At 37.1% G+C, this 21855-nt stretch overlaps 1 protein-coding gene and 1 long non-coding RNA gene across 3 annotated transcripts in view; one reads left to right on the forward strand and one right to left on the reverse strand.

Annotated features, from left to right (window-relative positions):
• tspan15 (tetraspanin 15) overlaps nt 1-21437 on the forward strand; it is a 37224-nt gene extending 15787 nt beyond the window's left edge. The window contains exons 5-8 of the mRNA XM_023953536.2: nt 9990-10106; nt 10808-10858; nt 11129-11236; nt 19669-21437. Of these exons, the coding sequence (XP_023809304.1) occupies nt 9990-10106; nt 10808-10858; nt 11129-11236; nt 19669-19797 (405 nt within the window). The 3' untranslated portion in view covers nt 19798-21437. The remainder of the gene's footprint in view (nt 1-9989; nt 10107-10807; nt 10859-11128; nt 11237-19668) is intronic.
• LOC144990993 (uncharacterized) lies at nt 14118-16581 on the reverse strand. Of its 2 annotated transcripts, XR_013654876.1 has the most exons (5): nt 16443-16581; nt 15869-15926; nt 15665-15726; nt 14758-14853; nt 14118-14268 (listed from the first exon to the last, which is right to left on the reverse strand). It is a non-coding gene; the product is annotated as an uncharacterized LOC144990993 (long non-coding RNA). The 2 variants fall into 2 exon arrangements; XR_013654875.1 differs by lacking the exon at nt 16443-16581 and having other exon boundaries at nt 15869-16067.
• Nucleotides 21438-21855: the final 418 nt, after the last annotated feature.

Genomic DNA, 21855 nt, shown 5'->3' on the forward strand with positions numbered 1-21855 from the left:
TACAGTACTTATGTGTGTGTGTCGATGCTGAAAGTAGCGTAAAAAAATTATTTACCTTTAAGGTGATGGCACAGGGCTAATCAGCTTAAGCCCCTTTCTCAGTAATGAAAGGACTAAAATTAAAGAACATGACATTTGTACTAAAACTGACTCTGTGATTTAGGGGCCACTAAATCAACTTAAAGCGGAATATGAAAACAAAAATCCTGCTTCTTTAAAGGAACACAACCTTTTATAAAAGATAGCAACATGCATTACTGCTATAGGATAAACTGAGGTGCACTTTGAAAAGGATGATAAATCTGTGTCCTATTGATAGGTGCAACTAATTTAAAGTGACATATGGTCCTTTTCATAATAGAAAAAGTACAAGGGGCCCTCCTCTCATAACCTGCTATACAAGGTAAAATACATTTTTGATGGTCTCTCCAGCATCCCAAAAGATGCAAACGAGAGCTGTGTGCTCCTTCAGGGCGATAGCTTTCCTCTGGCAGATCTCATTCTATGTGTCTTGTGTTTCTGTGCACGAGTTTTGGAAGTAATTACATATCATACAACAAATCATACAGCATCCAGATGATCATTAAATTCAAGTTGCATTTCTGCTTTAATGTAGCAGGTGTTGTAGGTGATACGTGTTCATTAAAAGCATAGGTTTTTGCAGAATGCAGAATCAATTATTTTCCTCTGCTGTGGAAATCTGTGGTTTGAATGTGCTATCGCATTGATGCAGGCTAAAGAGGAGATGTCTGGCTTCAGGCAGAGTGTGTGTTGGAGCAGGGTAAAACTGAAAGCAGATGCACAGTCGCAGTGTTGAACAACTCAATTAGTTTCTTTCCTGCTGTTGAATTTGTCGACTTTTGGTGATTTTTCACTAAAAATAAATCTATACTAGCACAAAGTTCCAACAGACTTTTGAAAATTTTACACAAAGATTTGAAGAGCAGCGGTTGGTCTAAATGGAAATCTTAATACCAGGTTTATGAGTGAAGCTCAAATTAGAAAAATGTTTTCTTCATCAACATTGGGGCATTTAAAGTTTCTCAAAACAAACATCTAGGCCGGTCAGGTGGTCGGTTGGCAGCTGGACTGTCTGGAATCCATAAAAGACCAGAACAGGTTCTGCTGCACACACTGCATCTTTGGGATGCAAAGGAGCACGTCCAGCTAAAGACTTTTGTCCCTGGAATGACAGACTCAGAAGGTCTTTTGTTCCATCTGCAATAAGACTGTCAATTCCTTTGAGGCAGAGGAAAAAAAGAAAGTTCCATCCACTAAGAAGAAAAATGTTTTTGTTTTAAACCACACTAAACGTCTTTTGATCTATTGTACAAGCGTTTCCAGTTGTTTTCTAGGACATAGTTTAGTAGTTCATTAAAAAATCACTGTTTGTATGGAGTAAGCCCACCTCCACTTTCCATTATCCATCTGTTTACACACTCCATCTAGCTTACAGCCCCTCACAACCCCAACCTAACATAATGGTTGCAACAAAAATGGCAAGCAATATTGGAGCTATCCAACCGTAAAGTTTTGAGCCAGATGCCAGTTCAGATGAAGAAAGCAAAGACGTACATGGATCAATTCATCGGAATGGAGAGGAGCAGTAAGCTTGAGGCTTGTCAATTGTAGCTTTTACATAACAGCTACAAGCTTTTTCCAATGGCTTTTTTTTTTCTGTGTGCATCTGATTCACAACGACTATATAGAGAAATACTTTTCTTTATCTATGTCTTCAATCATTGGGAAAATGCCACAAAAACAGGTTAAGAAAACACCAAAAAAACAAGTTTTCATGAGTGTGGATCTTTAAATGTGAATAGTTTGTGTAAACTTTAGGGTCTGCTAATCTATGAGTTATAAGCACTAGCGCTATAAATCTGAATCTAAACCTGACCTAAAACTGGTGCCTGTATAACATAACCGGGATGAACTTTATAGAAGTGTCTTTGTCTCTTCTGAGGCATTCTTTTAAGGTGTCATGTATGAAACCCAGCCTTGATTGTTAAAGTCTGCCTTGAAGTTCGTAAGCCTTGCAATCTTTTTATTGATATATATATATATACATTTACTAGACGATAGCTAAACTTTAGCTTTAGTGAAGTATAAAAAAAAAAAATTAACCCTTGTGCTATCCTAGGGACTTTAACATTGGGAGTTGGGTCATCTAGACCCACTAGACAGGGCGCTGAACCTTTTTTCTTCAATGATTTGTGATCTTCACTGGTGTCCATGGATTACATGAACTCTTTCCACCTTTATCCACCTTTGTCATGGTAGGGAGAACAGGTAACTGTAAGGGTGGGGTCTTCTAAGATAGCATAAGGGTTAACTAATACCCTTTTTTATTCCCTATTGGGGTTTAAGAAAGTATTTTTGAATTTAATTGAAATTGATTTAAAAATATTTTGCCAAAGCTGGTCTTTTTCAACTTTAACATTCATCAAAATCCAATTCAACTGGTAAAAAAATGTATCCCAGCACGTTTTTTTATTTCTATAGGAAAACATTTAAATACTTTGCATTTAACCTTTAAGAGGATGTTAGAAGGGTTTGGATTTTTCTCAAAAATCGGCAAATAAATGGGGAAGAATTTGACTCTAGAAATTACAGTTCCTTTTTAAAAACAAAAAACTTTTAATCCTGCTTTTTCTTACGTTTTCTTTTGTGGTTCGGGGGTTTCAACATCCCAACATTTTAAAACAAACACTATTTTCGATATGATGGAAAACTCTTTGCTAGAATATTTTCTCGTTATCCTCTAAAGCTCCTGGCTGTCTCAAGTGTTATGCAGCAGAATTGAATTTAAGCATTTCCCACACGACTCAGAGGAAACCATATGAGCAGAACTTTGACTAGGAGAGTGGGAATAATGACAGGAATTTCAATGCAGCACTTTGTGTGTTTTGATTAAATTGCAAATATTCAGACAACTAGAAGATGTATTTATTTTCTGCTGAATCCTCACTTGAGTGTTATGATTTGCCGAGTATAAACCATCTATTCAAGTGATTTTCCTAGTTTTTACGTAGGAGTTCCTTCTTGAACTTTTTTTATGTTAATGTGTATTCTATCTCCCATCAAGCTCTAGACAGCCTCAAAGAAAATCATTTTTGGCTATTTGCATTTCATATCAGGTATGTGTCATGTCATCTTTCAGCTGAATCATTTTCTGTGAATAAAATGGGTCAGATTAACATCCTCTGGGAGATGTTAAATAATTACAAAAAAAGTCATCAGGAATAAAATCTCTTTTAATTCTGCCCTAAAAGTAGAATGTGTCTGTTTGATGCTCTGCATAATTAGCAGTGCATGTTTTCTGTCAAGTTCTTAAATAAAACTATTAAGCTTTTGTGTAACACATGATTTTCCCCATAGTAACACTTCATTATTATAGCAACTCTCTCTCTCTCTCTCTCTCTCTCTCTCTCTCTCTCTCTCTCTCTCTCTCTCTCTCTCTCTCTCTCTCTCTCTCTCTCTCTCTCTCTCTCTCTCTCTCTCTCTCTCTCTCTCTCTCTCTCTCTCTCTCTCTCTCTCTCTCTCTCTCTCTCTCTCTCTCTCTCTCTCTCTCTCTCTCTCTCTCTCTCTCTCTCTCTCTCTCTCTCTCTCTCTCTCTCTCTCTCTCTCTCTCTCTCTCTCTCTCTCTCTCTCTCTCTCTCTCTCTCTCTCTCTCTCTCTCTCTCTCTCTCTCTCTCTCTCTCTCTCTCTCTCTCTCTCTCTCTCTCTCTCTCTCTCTCTCTCTCTCTAAAAATAAATAAATCACCTGTTCCCACTATGACAGATAAGGCAATTATTGGTCTGTCTCGTACAGAAACCAGGCACAAGAACAAAGATCCAACATTTTAAATGCTGCCACTGCAACCAACAGCAAAGAGGAAGATTTGAGCACTGAAACTTAGAGGAGGAAGTGTTGATTGAAAAGCACAAATACAGATTTAAACACCAACATCTGAATGTAAGCGGGAACACTTGGAATATGGCAGAAAAGGTTTTTAAGGAAAGCATAATAATAACTGAAATAACGTTAGAGGGAGACGGTGGCTGGATAGCTTAATTGGCTGCATGCAGGACTGATGCACGAGAAACCAGGGTTTGTTTCCCAGGGGGCGTGAGGAGCTGAATCCAGCGTGGGTCCTTAGGCAAGACCCTTCATGCTACTTCCTAACTATGTACCACGAGGGGGCCCGGTTCTGGGTCTCCCTGTGCCGGTCCCCACCCTGGATATAATACAGGGTTGTGTTAGGAAGGGCATTTGGTGTAAAACTCTTTTGAGGTCAGTGAAAGCTGATCTGCTGTGGCGACCGTTGAGGGGATATGCTGAAAGGTGAACAACAATGTTAAAGAGAGATCTCTAAATTTAAAACTACAACACTAAATATAGATAATGATCTCTTCTCATATGTTTGTCAGAAACCTCAATTCTGACCTTTTTATAACATGTCTATTGTTAGACATATAAGATAATTTTGGGTCTCTTTTAAATAATTCACAGTTTTTACAGTTAATTGAAAACAATAAAGGGCTATATTGTTCCTCCTGCAACTAAGGAATAGATTAAATACAGTATTTATTCCCTCCTTGGTACTAAAGAAAGGTTGTCCAGTTATTCTTGAATGGCCATTTAGATCTTTCTGTATTGTTTTCTCAGCCAGAGACTTTTCTCAGAAGTGAAAAATGCAATTTAAAAACAGAAAATTTCTAAACCATAAATGTATAAAAGAAAGGAAGAGAATGCCTCTTGAGAAGAATATCTAGCTGACTAATGGACCTTTTTCTCCAGTGGCCATGCCTGCATCTGTCTTCAGCACAGCGGAAGAGGAGGCTGCCACAATTACAGTGTCAGATTAATCAAACGGGAAATTTTAATAAAGACAAATGTCTTAGTGCACCAAACCAGTTGGTCCATTTTTTTGTTTTTAAATTTGAAAAGATGTTGGTAATGGTTAGTAAGGTGGCACACTGCCTCATAATCATTTTATAGCTGGAGGGTATGCTATTTATTAGTTTATTCTGTTGCTACATGAGTCACTTTTTTTGATATATAGAGCAAGGGATCTTATAGTTCTGCAAAAATCAAAGCCATTGAGACATTTGAACTGACACTTAATTTCCTGTACGGCATGGCTGTTGGACATAAATGTGATCCATTGTTTTTCTAAGTTAATTTTTTGCTTCCTATTTCAAAAGGTGACGTTTTGACAGAACAATATAATGAACAGGACATTTTTTATCAGTGACAAAATGATTGCTTCACATTAAAAGTAGAGGATCAGGTTTAGTGTTTGAAAACAAATTTTTATATACACAGATGAAAAAGATCATAAAGTTTTGAGTCATTAGTTTTGTTTAGAAGAAATGCTTCCCAGCAAGACTTAAATGTAACTAAATCCAATTTAAAGCTCTGCGGTTTGCATTTCAATAAACCACAAGACTTGAGGAAGAATACCTTTTTTGAAATATTACTTGAATGGGTATATTTAATTAATATATATATTCACAACTAGGGATCACCGTTTATTGCAGAAAAGCAAAACCTTTGTACCTGCCAAAGAGTAAACAAATGTACACAGAAATTTAATCTCAATCATGTGCAGTTTTCTTTTCTTTGTCATTCATTGTTAGTTTTGTCTTTCTCTTCGGCTTTTCCCATCAGGGGTCGCCACAGCGAATCATCCTTTTCCACCTCACTCTATCATGGACATCTTCTACCCTAACATTAGCCAACTTCTTGTCCTCTGTTAAGACATCCATATATCTCCTCTTTGGCCGTCCTCTTGCCCTCCTGCCAGGCAGCTCCATCTCCAACATCCTTCTACCAATGTATCCACTGTCCCTCCTCTGAACATGTCCAAACCATCTCAGTCTGGCTTCTCTGACTTTGTCGCTAACACAGGCAACATGAGCCGTCCCTCTGATGTACTCGTTCCTTATCCTGTCTAACCTGGTCACTCCTAAGGAGAACCTCAACATCTTCATCTCCGCTACCTCCATATCAGCCTCTTGTCTCTGTCTCACTGCTACCGTCTCTAACCCATAGAGCAGAGCTGGTCTCACCACTGTCTTGTACACCTTTCCTTTGAGTCTTGCTGACAATCTTCTGTCACACAACACTCCTGACACTTTCCTCCAACCGCTCCAACCTGCCTGCACTCGCCTCTTCACCTCTTTTCCACACTCCCCATCACACTGAACTGTTGACCCCAAGTACTTAAACTCCTGCACCTTCTCCACCTCAGCCCCTTGTAACCTAACGCTTCCACCTTGATCCCTCTCGTTCAGACACATGTATTCTGTCTTACTACGACTGACCTTCATGCCTCTTCTTTCCAGAGCAAACCTCCACCTCTCTAGCTGTTCCTCCACCTGCTCTCTACTCTCACTGCAAATTACAATGTCATCCGCAAACATCATTGTCCAGGGAGATTCCTGTCTTACCTCGTCTGTCAGCCTGTCCATCAGCATAGCAAACAAAAAAGGACTCAAAGCTGATCCTTGGTGTAGTTCCACTTCCACCTTGAACTCCTCTGTCTGACCTACAGCACATCTCACCACCGTCATACTTCTCTCATACATGTCCTGAACTACTCTGACATACTTCTCTGCCACTCCAGACGACCTCATACAGTACCACAGCTCCTCCCTCGGCACCCTGTCATATGCCTTCTCTAAATCTACGAACGCACAATGCAGCTCCTTCTGACCATCTCTGTACTTTTCCATCAACATTCTCAAAGCAAAAATGGCATCAGTGGTGCTCTTACGGGGCATGAAACCATACTGCTGCTCACAAATCTCCACCTTCTTCATAAGCCTGGCTTCCACTACTCTTTCCCACAGCTTCATTGTGTGGCTCATCAACTTTATTCCTCTATAGTTGCTGCAGTTCTGCATGTCACCCTTGTTCTTGAAGATCGGGACCAGAACGCTTCTCCTCCATTCCTCAGGCATCTTCTCACTCTCTAGAACCCTATTGAACAACTTCGTTAGAAACTCCACTGCTGTCTCTCCTAAGCACTTCCATACCTCCACAGGTAGGTCATCAGCTCCACTATATGGGAGGAAAAACTGTTTCAAGGAAGGTCTTACAACCTACGAGCAGAATATAAAAAGTATTTGTACTGGTACCACTGGAATGCAACCAAATCCTATCTTTGAGTGACTTTCAACAGTCTCACAGCTTAATCCAGGAACATCAGTTATAATTTAAAGGGTAAATCCTGTTTGTTTCAAGATCGGTTTTCTGTTCGCCTAATAAGACCTGTAGGATTTTTGCCAGGTCTTTTTTAATGTTGTTAATGGGATGTGATCATCTCTGAAGAATGAGACACTTTATTAGCCTGTTATTAAGCAGTGTTCTCTTCTGAGCCTCATAGGTCCTGATTTATTTGTTTGTTCTACACAACCGTCCATCCATTAGGCAGCAGGTGATTGCAACACTGACAGTCTTTCAGTCAACTGTTGAAATGGATTATCCACTGTGTTACTTTAGATCTTCTGCTATCCTGGCTGACAAGAGCTCTGTTTTGTTGCTAATACTCTAGTCAATTCCAGACCTACACAGTAAGAGTTTCACATCATTTTTCACACAAATATCTACAGTGAACAAGTCTGTCATGTTTATTAAAAACTTCAGCATATATATATATATATATATATATATATATATATATATATATATATATATATATATATATATATATATATATATATATATATATATATATATATATGATGGATTTTTAAAATGATTTTCTGTTGTTTTTGTGGCAACAGGAGTTTATTCTTCGATCTGTCGTCAGTCTGTCAAGTGAAATGAATGCTGAGAAGAAGGGATGCCCACGCTTTGAGCCAGCTGCCCACACAGTCAATCTAACTGACTGATAACCCGTTAATAGCAGGAACCCATGTCATTTGAGCCAATTGTTTTTCATGTTTATTTCTGAGTATTTTCATTTCAAAAAATATTATCAACCAGTTAAGATTAGAGCAAAGAAGGAAAATCTTGAAGATCCACAAGTTTTAGGTCATTTTTTGAGCAGTATCCCCACAACTCTGAAGAAGCCTGAAAATCTAAAATGTCACCATGAAACACTGCTCCTCCTGGTTTTTGATCTTTGTGGTTTCTGTCAAAAGTGTATTGTTTTTGCTGCTTTGTCACTCTTTTTTTTTATTTGACTTCTGACCCATTGCTGTTGGGGTGGGAGGGAAAAGCTCTGCAGACTGCAGACACGAAAGGAACAACATCTTGGCAGACAGGCGTCTTATCAGCATACTGATTACAATGCGTGGTGAAGAGCCACCTCATATTTATTCATTTATTCCTCGTAAGTCTTTATCTCCTGCCTCATCCGATCTTTCTTCCTCACATTCTCCCTCAATAAAATGATTATATGAAAAAGTAACAATCAATCTGAGCCAATACTGTGGAATTGAGGACTTTCTGTAACGCTTTTGCATTCTGATGCGGATTTATAAACAAACTGAAAGAGTACATGTTCTAGTTTTCTGTAGTGGATATTCCATATTTATATGGAATGAGCTGTGCATTGAAATAATTGGTTTGCACAAGTTTGTCACATCTTTACCTTTTCTCCTACTTCCCATTATCTATGTGTAACCCATGGATGTTACTGTAACGCTTAAAGTTCCCCCCTAAAAAGGCAAATCTCCTAAACAAACATGACTAACAAAAATGTTGCTAATCCCAAACCTTAAAGACCGTAACAGAGCAGCAAAATAAAGGGTAAAGCAATACAAATGTATTGATCATTTACGACTTGATTTGAGAAAAGATGAGTTAAAAACAAAGCCAACCATTTTTCTCAAAGAAAAAATCAAAGCTTCTCGTCTTCCATAACTAGTTTTATCTGAGCTCATTTAGTCTTCCCTTAAATAATGATGTTTTCCTTTACCCGAGGGATTGCATCTAATGATGAAAAAGGCAACCAAAAACAATCCTTTGGTGTTATCATTTTGTGGGCTTAGAAACATAAAACAGCCTTAATTTCTTGTTAATGGCTTCAAGGTTTAATGATTTTGGAGGAAACAATTCTTTTTCTATTTTTTTTCTTTTAAATGTTGACTGAGTGTGAAATAAAAGCTTCCCACTGGAAGGATTGGACAGTAGAATCAGGCTTTGTTGTAAACAGTTTGAGATTTGTTATACTTTACAGTGTTCTGTATCAACAAATGAACAACTTGAGTAGTGCATTAAGAGATGCTTAAAATAGAGAATAAAACATGCACACAAGCAATCCCATGCCATGTTTTTTGTTGATTTTATGTTTTTTGTGTTTTTTTTCTCACGATGGAGGACATATATAAAGAAAATTAAGCATAAAACTGCATTTCTGAGTGTGTTTGTTTATTCAAATCATTTTAAATCGCAAGCAGACGAAAAAAATGTGGTGGGAAAAAGCTTGTATCTGTGATGTACAAACTCCAGTTGACAGGCCTCAGGCTCCCTGCTCCGCTCCCTTCTGATGGATCCACTTGCAGACAAATAGATCCATGTATGTCTTCATTTTCCTCGTCTGAGCTGGCATCTGGCTCTAAACTCTAAAGCTGCTGGACAGCAGAGATATTTTTTGTTGCACCGCTAACGTTAGCTCGGAGTTGTGAGTGGTTATAAGCTAGCGAGAGGGGGTGTAAACAAAGGGATGATGGGAAATAAGTTAGGCTTACTCCACCTCCACAACTCGAAGGGCAATTTCTGACGAATTCATGCTGCTCTGCAGAAATGATGTCTTAGAAAATGGCACAGGTTTTTTTTGACTAAAAACTGCATAATCCCAATTAAAAGACCGCTGAGAACGTTTTTACAAAAGATGAAAAGATGATTGTAGTGGGACTTTAAAAATCTTCCATACTTGGTTCCAGCACAGCAAAAATAATGTTTACTGTGCTGTTGTGGATTCACATTTTACCATCTATCCTATCACTTTTGAGCTGTTTCTTTAAACCCTGCTTTGAATTTCTGTCTCTGACAGTTTCGCTGTTGTGGGGCACAAGATTTTAAGGACTGGAAAGTCAATATGTATCACAACTGCTCTGCACCCGGCCCGCTGGCCTGTGGAGTCCCGCACACCTGCTGTTTCACTTCTAAGGTAGGCCTTACCACCACAGCACTACATATATTCAAGGTTTTTTTTTTAGTAATTCTTATAATATTTAACATTTTATAATTTAAAAACACAAACCACTCAAAGGTTTTAAGTTTTACGCTCAAAACAGTGTTGTGCTTAGATTAATGGCACAAAAATCACTCCATAAATGTCTTATTTGAAGCTAGTTAGTAGCTTTCTTGTACAGTGGTCATTTATCGTGTATTACGCTAAAAGAATATCCAGCAAGAGACATAATCTGCAAAGTATACAACTTTATTATTATTTTTGTAATATATCTATTTTACGGTGTAAAACCCTTCAATGCAAACTATATGCACTTTTCTTAGACAAGCATTAACATTTAAACACTTCTTTCGGCTTGAATACTCAATGTTCAAACCTTTATAGAAAAATAAGTCCAGTACAGCCTAGAAATCACATAATTACCAGTATGCAGATTGTAAAGTTTTATTTTTTTTTTAATAAAAAGGCTTCATAAACTGTCGAGTTCACTTGCGATTATGGTGCTTATGGTTTAAACACTTATGGTTGGTTTTTCATGGACAGTCCACCTCCTGTTGTGCTTCTGCAGATAATCTTCCACAAAGTTCCCCTCCTGATAGCTCCATGTTATACAGCACATACACAGTTCTGTTTCTCTTTTAACGCTGTCCTCCTCTGTTGTCTGTTCTTTCTAATAGCCTGGTGAAGTGGTAAACACCTTTTGTGGCTACAAAGCTTTGGAAAAAGAGGTAAGGGCTCAGTCAGCCTCCATACACTCCTTAAAGCAGAACACTTGCTTTAAGAATCTTGAAGATTCTGCCGATGCTTCCCCCTCGTACTGTGGCAGTTGTCTTTGTCACCATAGCCTTACAGAGTATTTTCCAGCATACCAAAGGACAAGTTTAACCTAAAACTGCAGCAAGTTTAATCAATAAATTGAATATAATCCATTTTTGTGAAAGCAAAGCTTTCATTGTCTCTTTTTCCTGTTCATTCCTAAACACATGGCATTCTTGCAGCACCCTGATAACATCTACGTCGTGGGCTGCACTGATGCGTTCCTGTCGTGGGTGAAAGATAACTTCGTACTTGCAGGAGGATTTTTGTTGGGGATCTTAGTGCCTCAGGTACGTCCATCAGTAAATATGAATATGAACTCCTAACATATTTAGCTCTATTATTGAAATGCGATGTCTGACCTTTTTTCAAAAAGCCCTTTTTTCTGTTTTTATTTGAAACATGAGCTGTTAAATTTGTCTTAAAGTACAAATAAAAAAATGTTCTAAAGGATTTTAACCAACTTTTTAAAACTTTTACACAAGTTGGAAGCCACAAACAAGTTGTGGTTTAAATCCAACCGATTGCTTCGATGTTGAGCCCAGAGTGTCTTCTTTAAATCATGTGACTGTCACACAGCAATGCAGAACCTGCTGGCATGTTCACATCTGTGAAAGATTAATTGAGTGCACTAGGACTTTAACAACTTAAGAGCCTCTATATATATCAGTCTGTGATGCCACGCGGGGGACTAAATTTCAAAAGGTGTTAATATCCTCCTCTCGATCATACCTATCAACTTCACACCATCGACAGGGTAAAGTAATAGGTGAAAATCAAAGTGGACCTTTTTTTTTTTTCTAGAAGAAAACAAACAAAAAGCAATTTCTTTAAATGGTCCAAACTCATAAAGAATAATCTATGTCAACGTTGAGTCTCTCCAATCTGAGGTCACCACTGAACATCAAGGCCGTGTCACTACGTACATTTTGCACGTATTCCACTGTTGAAAATTGGTCATACGTGAATATACGTGGAAAAAGTGAGAAATGCTGTGGTCTAAATTTTCCCACTTGTATCACGAATGAGCCATACGAAAATCCCCGGGGGAAGTCCAAATAAACCAAGCAAAGAACTCTTAAATCAATGTAGAACATGAACTGTGCGGGATTATTGCGCTGTTTATTTGGAATTCAGTAGTGATCTGTGCGTCAGTTACGTAATTTTGACATATGTGCGCCGCAAACGTGCATACATGCAGAAAAAGTCTGCTAGATATAAGTGGACGTATGTGGAACGGTTGTGGAAAGCCACAAATTTGTGTATCCATCTTGCAAGAATCACGCAAAGTTGCGTAAGATTTACGTAAGCGTTGCTTATAAACGATGAAAAATATGCATAAACTATGAGGGGCCGTATAAGACATTATTTATTCTGAACCATTCACATTCATACATTCTTGCTCTCACAGTCATATATACTCTCTTTCGCATACATATATTCTCTTACGCATCCATATATTCTCTCTCTCACATTCATACATTCTTGCTCTCACAGTCATATATACTCTCTTTCGCATACATATATTCTCTTACGCATCCATATATTCTCTCTCTCACATTCATACATTCTTGCTCTCACAGTCATATATACTCTCTTTCGCATACATATATTCTCACTTGCACATCCATATATTCTCTCTCTCGCATGCATATATATTCTCTTACGCATTCATATATTCTCACTTGCACATCCATATATTCTCTCTCTCGCATGCATATATATTACTTTACACATACATACATTCTCACTCTCATTGTCACTCTTAAAAAAGAATGTATGTATGTGAAAGACAAGTATATATGAACGTGTGAGGAAGAGTTTATATGTGTGTGAGAGAGGAGTATGCATGAAACGGAAGTTACTTTGCATGAAAAGGAAGGCACTTTGAATGAAAAGGAAGGCACTTTGAATGAAACGGAAGGCAGATGATTTCTCGTACTCTGATTGGACGAGAGGCCGCCACCTCCCATTTTGAACAGACGCTAACACGAACCAATAAGAAGGCCATCGGAACCTTAAGAAATATTTTATCTTCACCTCAAGTGGTCACAAATCTGTCTGCATCTCTAGAGACACAAAGGAATGTCTCAAATACCAATAATGGTAATAGAAGTGCCACCGAAACAGAAAATCCGTATCCACCTTATTCCTAGCCCCCATGAGCCTTAGCGTGAATTATGGGCGACACTTCCTGTAGACGCTGGAACACGCATTTACATTAAAACAAATTCCTCTTGTTTTCGATCCATAACTACATATAAATGTGGGAAAACCAGCTGTCAATCTCATTTTGAAACAGAGAACGGATACTTTGATTATTCCTGCTAGCTGAAAAACATACCTTTCCACAACACAAGTCTGTTAATTTGGGATTTCTTGCTTGTTCATGTTAGCGTCTGCACTGTAATCCCTAGCGAGTTGACTGAACTTAAAAATTATTTTGTAACAGATTACGCAACAGTTAAGTTATATTATTAAAACTTTTAAGTTAACATTTATTAAAATTCATATTGTCAGTTGGCTTACATTTGTATTATTTCATATAAAAAATATTAAGATTCCTCAACTTATAAAAGAGAGATTATTTACTTAAAGTTTTTAATATTTTCCAACTAAAAAACGCTTTAACTAACTATATTTTTATATTACTCAACTCATAAAATATGTAAAATTCACTCAAATGCTTTATAAATTCTTTAACTCATTAAATGTGTAGCATTGAAAATATTTAAAATTCTTCAGCTTAAAATGTATTCTAAACAGAGATATTGATACTGCCCCACTACATTTTAAAGGCTAACATTGATAAAAACCAACAAACGTGAAGGCCACACAATAGTGATTGCTTAATACACTTTTTTTAATTGCTCTTTAAAAAAAAGCACAAATATCAAGAGGATGAAGAAACAATAAGTGCAATAAAACTGCATTATAAGAGTGCCACACAACATATTGACAAAAAGAGTTGGTTTTGTATTTTACGGCAGAAAAAGCAAATGATCACAACAAAACACATTAGTTACATAACACTTAAACCAACAAATAGTCCATTCTGGAAGACTCACTCAACGAAACATTCTTCAGCGTCAATAAATGTCCTTTCAGTGGTTTGCTGTCCTCAAGGCTCAAGACAGCATTCTGAATAAATATGAAGGCAAGTTCAAGTTTTTTGGGGTGCTGTAGGTCCAGAGCATAGATGTCCCCGAAGAGTTAGAAGAGATTAGTCAGCCAGATCTGTGGGACCACTGACGGCAGCATCCGGAGCGTCACCACGACAACTGAAAAGATACCCACAGCAGTGTCTGTGAGGTCTGGTATTCTGGAAAATACAAAACAAAAAACACAGATGAGTTCAGACCCTCAAAGATATTCATCACACTAATGTCCAAAACTGACATTCCTGCCATCTGTCAATAGGAATCTTTTCATGCTAACATTCTGTTAGCTTTTAATCAACTGGCTATGATGTTTTAAGGACCAACTCCAATTAAAATTGTGTTTTTAAAAAGTTCTTTAGCATTTTTCTGAAGGAGGACATTTATAAAATAATTTAAGACTAAAGCTTCATTTTTCTTTATTCAAATAATGATGGATCAGGAGCAGAAAAGATAAACGAAACTCCACTCCTTCCAATCAGGAGTCCCTGATGTTCGCCTTTCATCTTCCGTCTCAGTTTTAAAACCATTTAAAAATATCACTCAGTTTACAAACTACAAACAATTGCCCTATTTATTATGTCACTCAATAAAATCTCAATCAATATTAAAGGATTAGTGAAAACCATTGACAGGGAGTCGTGTGCACTTACTGTACAGGTCTTGAAGAAGTTGGAGGCATCTTCATGCAGATAAACAGGAAGTGCAAGGAGGACAAGTGCCCGTCTCATGTTCACGTCACGCTGGTCCTAAAAGAATAAAAAGAAATATCCATTACCATTGAAGCAAATGCAGAGCAAACACTTCCAATATTTACTTAAGGAACTTTAAGAAATAATAAAATGATACCTTTTCTAGATGTCTATTTCTAGTAAGAGGACAATACAGTGTTTATGTCATGATCCACTTCAGGTCAAAGACCCAAAGTCATTTGAAGGCAAGTTCCACCGTGGCTTCTTACAGCTGTTTACAAATGATTTGTTATCCGTTTTTGAATTATGCACATTAGAAATTCACCTGGAGGTCATAAATCCTAACCAAGCTGGCCAGTTCCTGTCTGTTTTGGTCGACTTAGTCTCAGAAAAGGGCAGCTTTAAGTTACACAAACATGTAAAAACTGCACAATTTCCTCTGACTGCATCTACTCTACATAAATCCATTTCAGATCTTGACAGATGAGTTTTCATGGTTTCAAATGATGGAATGGTGCTAATGCAACATCATTTTATTATTGTAATATACTGTCATAAAGACATGACAATATTCCAAAGTGTCTCCACATACATGGCAGTGGAAACACTTTGGAATATTGGCTATGTAGTACTGCAGTATTATATGTAGTACTGCATAGTGCCAAAGTAACAGAACACAACTTGCACCTCCATTCCATTGTGCCACCTTCAGCCTGCAATCTAAATATGTTTAGTTAAATTGTAAATAATTTCAGCTCTATTTAGACCTTTGGCTAGTTAAAATGTGCATAAATGTTTCCATGCTGCCGTATAAATCTAATAATGGTAATAGTTCAGGATGAATGTATTAAATAAGTATAAAACTCACCCACTGACAGGTCTTTTCTGGTGAAATGGTGACTTTCTGGTGAACTTTCTGAAGTTCAGTATCTGAAAAAGTCCAAAAGAGATTTTTCAATGTTAAAAAATGTTTCAATTATATTCTGATCAAAAAACATTTATTGCACTACACAACCTATTGCATTTTTTGTTTTTTTAAAATAGCTCTAGACAAATAACTGAGACAAGTTACCTGGCTGGCCTTGGCGTCTACCTGGAGGTGAAACACTGAACACTCTGTAGTTCGGTACCTGAACACAACACGAGCACGTTGATTAATTTATTTTTACAAAAACCTTTTTTATAACGGAGATCAGTGATTTATAAAAGCTTAAAGCTGCATTCAAAACCCAATGCTTCCATGTAGCAACCAGGCTTAAAACTGTTGGCGGTAGCTCCTCCCACACAACCGTTAGAGGCTTTGAGTGACATTTTTGGACAAATGTCCAGCAGCAAACTTTAGCCACAGACAGAGGCCTCCAACGCGAATTTCACACGCGGATCATGTTTAGTGTGATTGCAGCATAAAAGATCATTTCTACCTCTGAAAAAAAAAAAACCTCATCACTGTCGTAACTTACGGGCAGAAATGCATTTTGGGTTTGGCTCGCCATACGTCTGCTATGACAAACTAATCATGTATACATTTCCACATTAATCTCTAAAACAATCATAACACACATATGTTTAAACAACAGTAAACCACATTTACGGTAGTATAAGAGCATTTTTAAAGCATTCATTCATAAACCATGAACGATACTTACCAAATTAAATCAGGGCTGAAGACAAGACGGCACCATCAGCGATGAGGCGGATGAAAAAAAAAAACCCGAGGTTGGGGCGTCTTGAAGCGGGACGAAATCGCAACGCTTTGCAGAAAAATAAAATGCTCGACTTTCAATTTCAAACGTCGCATACTCGCATTCGGCAAATCCAACATGGCCACCTGAGCTAACGTAGAGAAAACGAAAGACCCTCCCACCAGTACGTGATGACGTCATAACGCTACTTCACGGATCTTAAAATTTTGAGTGCCAGATACAAATAAGCTTTAAAATATTTAGCACTGTTAAGTTAAATTTGAAAAAATCTTGATAGAGCTTAATACTTTATAGTTGAATCAACTACAAAATGACATTTAAGTTGTGTAACCTTAATAGTTATGAGTCAGTACAAGTGATATGGTTTAGAGTGTGTTCAAAATGGGAGGTGGCGGCCTCTCGTCCAATCAGAGCACGAGAAATCATCTGCCTTCCGTTTCATTCAAAGTGCCTTCCTTTTCATTCAAAGTGCCTTCCTTTTCATGCAAAGTAACTTCCGTTTCATGCATACTCCTCTCTCACACACACATATAAACTCTTCCTCACACGTTCATATATACTTGTCTTTCACATACATACATTCTTTTTTAAGAGTGTCAATGAGAGTGAGAATGTATGTATGTGTAAAGTAATATATATGCATGCGAGAGAGAGAATATATGGATGTGCAAGTGAGAATATATGAATGCGTAAGAGAATATATATGCATGCGAGAGAGAGAATATATGGATGTGCAAGTGAGAATATATGTATGCGAAAGAGAGTATATATGACTGTGAGAGCAAGAATGTATGAATGTGAATGGTTCAGAATAAATAATGTCTTATACGGCCCCTCATAATAAACTGTGTAATTTTCTTCCGACCCAAAATTTTGAACAGCTCAAAATTCACGTAAAGATCCGCTGGCCCAAACCTTCGACAGACGTCTGCGTACATCAACGAATGACGATCGCAAGAAACGCATATGAGTTATGTGTATCACAAAAGACCAAAATTTCATCCATGGACAACGTGCAAAATGTACGTAGTGGCTGTGTGACACGGCCTTTAGTCTGGCTTTAATGACCTTTTCCCAAACTGTCCCTCTGATTTAGTAACTCCCAGAGAGAACGTCTACTTCTTCAAATTTTTCTTCAGTTTCTCTAAACCAGTCATCATCGCTGCCCTTTTCAAAAATATTTTCATGCTTACCGGTGGTGTTGTCCCACCTGACATTTTCAGTTAACCTGCTTTCTTCTCTGTTTTTATCCCACTTCATTTGTTCCTTTGGGTTCTAAAATCCTCCATCTCCCTCAGGCCTTCTTAGAAGCAAACCAACCATTATTTTCTCCAGAGCTTGCCTCTCTGCTGTAGAGTTTCCTCCACTAAAACATTATTCTACATGGAAATCCCTTTCTAACCTCATCTTTCAGTCTGTCCGTCACCACAACAAACAAGAGGGAGCTGCAAGCCGATTGTTGGTGCAGTCTCACCTGCACCCTGAACTCCTCTGTCACACCTGCAGCACATCTCCCCACTGTCTTACAGCTCCCATACATGCCCTGAACTAGGGCTGCACGATATGAGGAAAACTCGTGATATGCGATATTGGTGATTAATATTGCGATAACGATATAATTCGCGGTATGTAAACAAACAGCAAAACAACCAAAAACATCATTTCCATTTCACTGCAACAGTTTAAAAACTCTACTCCAAATGACCCTTGTCGACGTATGAGGCAAACATCAAACATAAAAGGGCTCATCTGATTGATCAACAACGTAAACGGGTCCTTCCGATTGGTTAAATGCATAAAGGGATTTATTTCATTTGTTCAATATTTCAAGATGCCATGAGATTGTTTTAGCACATTTAAGGTAACCATTTATTGCGATATTCGCCGTCTTTTGTGGTATGGATATTGCACAGCTTAATGTCGCGATAACGATAAATTTGCGGTATATTGTGCAGGCCTACCCTGAACAATTCCAACGTACTTCTCTGTCATTCCTCAAATAAACCTCAGCTCCTCAGTACAGTCAAAATCAGTGTTTTTCACCTAATTCTCAAAGCAAGATTTAACAGGTGGTTCTCTTTCTAACTATGCTGCTGCTTAGATGCGCACTCCTGGCCTAAGCTTAAATTTTACTACTCTTTCTTATAACTTCTTTATTTGTAACTATATACAGTTTCTTAAAGTTGGAGAGAATATTTAAAGTAAAACATTTTAATTTAAAAGGTCATTCATCTGTCTTAAAGCTGCTAGATCCCATATCACTATTACATTTTTGTGTTTGGAATATGTCTCGTTTCTAGCTTTTCTTTTTTTTATGTTCCACTCATTTGACGTTGTAGGTAAAGGAGATGGGGATTTTTTTTTTTATTTACATTATAGAGTCATACAACTCTGGAATCAGTTATTTTGAAAGGTGTAAGTGTCTAATGTTGGCTATCTGGACTGTAAGAACTAGAGATGCCACAATTCTCAGTTTAAGTGTTGCACCATAGAATCGAATCATGGGAAAAGTGAATCATTGCATCCCAACTGCATACCAGTATGCTTACGTTGAAAGTCTCAAACAATTGTTGGGATACATTTAAGGAGGATTTACTATTTGTTTTATTGCATTACATCAGGCTTAGTATGAGCCAACTCTAGCTTTTTCTTCAAAGTTGCTTTTTTGCAAATTAAAAAAAAGTTAGTTTTTTGTACAAATCCAATACAACAAATCGATACAACAAATCCTATATCAAACTGGAATAAAACTGTGACCCAAAAAGCAAGGTTTCGACCTATTGCTGGGGAAAGTGAATTGTTGCATTCCTAGTAATAACCCTAGTAAAGACCTGTGCTCAATTTTAGAAAGCATCATAAGGCTATTGGTCCTCTCTTTAGTCCACTTAAAAGATCCTCTCATTTGATTAACATCATGTTCCCTGTTTCCAAAGTAGGTAAAAAAGAGACATTTCCATCACAGATGTATAAGTAAATGAAGCCCTGCTTGTGTATTATACAATATTTATTGGTTTGTTGATGCTTAAGTACTTGTCACGCTGTAAGAGAGATTCTTCAAATTAAAATATTCAAAGATGCGTTCATATGCAGATTGACCACTTTGCCAAAAAAAGAACGTAAAGTCATTCTTATCATATCTATTTACGTGTTTGCTTCTGTTTCTTTGCAGATATTCGGCATTGTTTGCAGCTGGCTTTATATCCCGAAAACCAGGGATTTTGAGTATAGCGGTGATAGAGATCCAAAAGGTATCTTAAAAATGTTCCTCCCAGTTAAGAGTACAAACACTGATCCTTGATATGTTCAGTGTAGAGACAGTGGGGGTTTTGTGAGAGTTTAATATTCTCTCTCTAAATTCTGTGTTTTCTGTTGTATTGATATTTTTCAATTTAAAAGGGCAAATAAAAGTGTGCTTTTCAGCTGCATTTTGCCTTAAACCACCTCAGGGATTTACCAAAAATACCAAAACAACCAATGTCTACCTGTTTGTATACCGTTCCTGTCTATCGACACTATGGTGCCACCTGTGATGCTGTTTTAAAGACCAAAACTTCAAACAACATAGTTTCTGATAAGGTTTTAAACTTTTTCTTCTTTTTTTTTACTTTTTACTGGTGTCGATATGACCATGCTCACAGGGATACGCTGATGCCACTGTATAATCATAAAATCTAATATTCCATAAAAGTATAGTTTCTGGCCTTATATAGAAGATGACTGACAATTTACAAAATAAACTTCTTTATCTGATGAATTTTTATCAGTCTTTGGTTAAAACACACTACAGTGACTATGCAGCAGGAATTCGTTGTTTTGCATGCATAAACAAAAGCATTGCAGGGTTGAGAAGCAAAACTATGCAAAGAAAATGTGTCGTTATAGAAATGTGTCGTCATAGAAACCCATTTGGTGAAACAAACATCATATGTTCTTAACACCTTTAAAAATTATACTTTACAGGTTGCCTTAATATACCTCCTCCTGTATTTTGTAGTAGTTTCATGTTGACGACGTAACTGAAAATGTTAAAGTTTGTGTGTGGGTTTTTTGTTGTTGTTGTTGTTTTTTTACTGTAACCTTTGGGGATTGTGGGGCGTTTGTTGCTTGGATAGATGTAGAAGGGTTACTTGTTTTGGGGATCTTAAGTTTGGTGTAAGTTTTAATCATTTTAAGTTTGATTTTACTTTTCAGTTTTGATGCAAACATTTAACAACAACCTTAAAACAAACTGTGACATACTTTTTTTAAAATTAGACTTCAGTCAAGCATGAGAAGAACTCCTGAATAGTAAGGCTGCATATTGGTGTTGATCATAACATCAATATTTGCTCAACAACTCAACTCGTGTGGTCTGTGAGCAAAACAGCAGTTAACCGTCCTGCTTTAAAACTAAAGAAAATGAATGAAAGTTGTAGATTTTTTTGAAATTCTGCATAAGTATGTCTATTCCCCAAATTAGACTTCTTAATATGACAATATTTAATCTGCTTTTAGATAGACAAATTAAAAAAATAATTTAAAAGAAATGTTTAATTGACATGGAAATATATTAAATATCTATTCTGTAAAAGTTCATATGCAAATGATATGCTTGCTGTGAAATATGCTGAAAATGTGTTTAGAGTATTCTTCTGGTGGTTAAAGCACTTCCATTTGGATCAAATTGTTAGTTTTTATCAATACTTTTCTGACCTGAGTAATTCTGTATATCAACTGTTAAATGACTGTATGTGGAGGAGCTACAGCCTCTTCATCTAGTCATCATCAGTCTGAACATGTAATTAAGTTTTATTTTTACTTTTTATGGTGGAAGATAAAATCATTAAAGCGGTTGAAAATTGCTGTTTTCTTTCTTTGAGTTGTCATTTCTGTAAAAGAATATTTAGTGTTTGGACACAGTAAATAAATGATGGATGACATCACACTGTGTGCTTTGGAGATCCGGCCTCATCTTTGTTTTATAAGAGTTTGTACATTTTTCATGTGAAGGTGCATACCTTGTATGTTGACAAAACTGCAAATGGAAAATAAAAGTAGAAAAAATAAACATAAAATCCTTTAAATGATTCCAGAGCCCCAAATGACTTTTGGGGCTCTGGAATCTTTTCAAACAGCTCTTTTCATAGGAAGATTTTGTAATAATAACCTGCAAAATGATTAAAACTCTTAGTTTAAATCTGGTTTAGGTTGAAGAGAGAGAATTACATTTGCCATCTGTGCTCCATCTCTGCAGTTTTTGGCTCTGAATTAAACATCTTCAATTGTTTTAGTCAGAAGTGCGATGAGCAGGAAGCATCAGTGATTTGGTCTTCATCTTTGTCGCTTCTTTCACTCCTGCTTCTCTGAGGACCTCCTG

This window comes from Oryzias latipes, chromosome 3 (assembly GCF_053564925.1).
Source record: "Oryzias latipes strain Hd-rR chromosome 3, Olatipes_Hd-rR_3.1".
In the NCBI taxonomy this organism is placed as follows: domain Eukaryota; kingdom Metazoa; phylum Chordata; class Actinopteri; order Beloniformes; family Adrianichthyidae; genus Oryzias; species Oryzias latipes.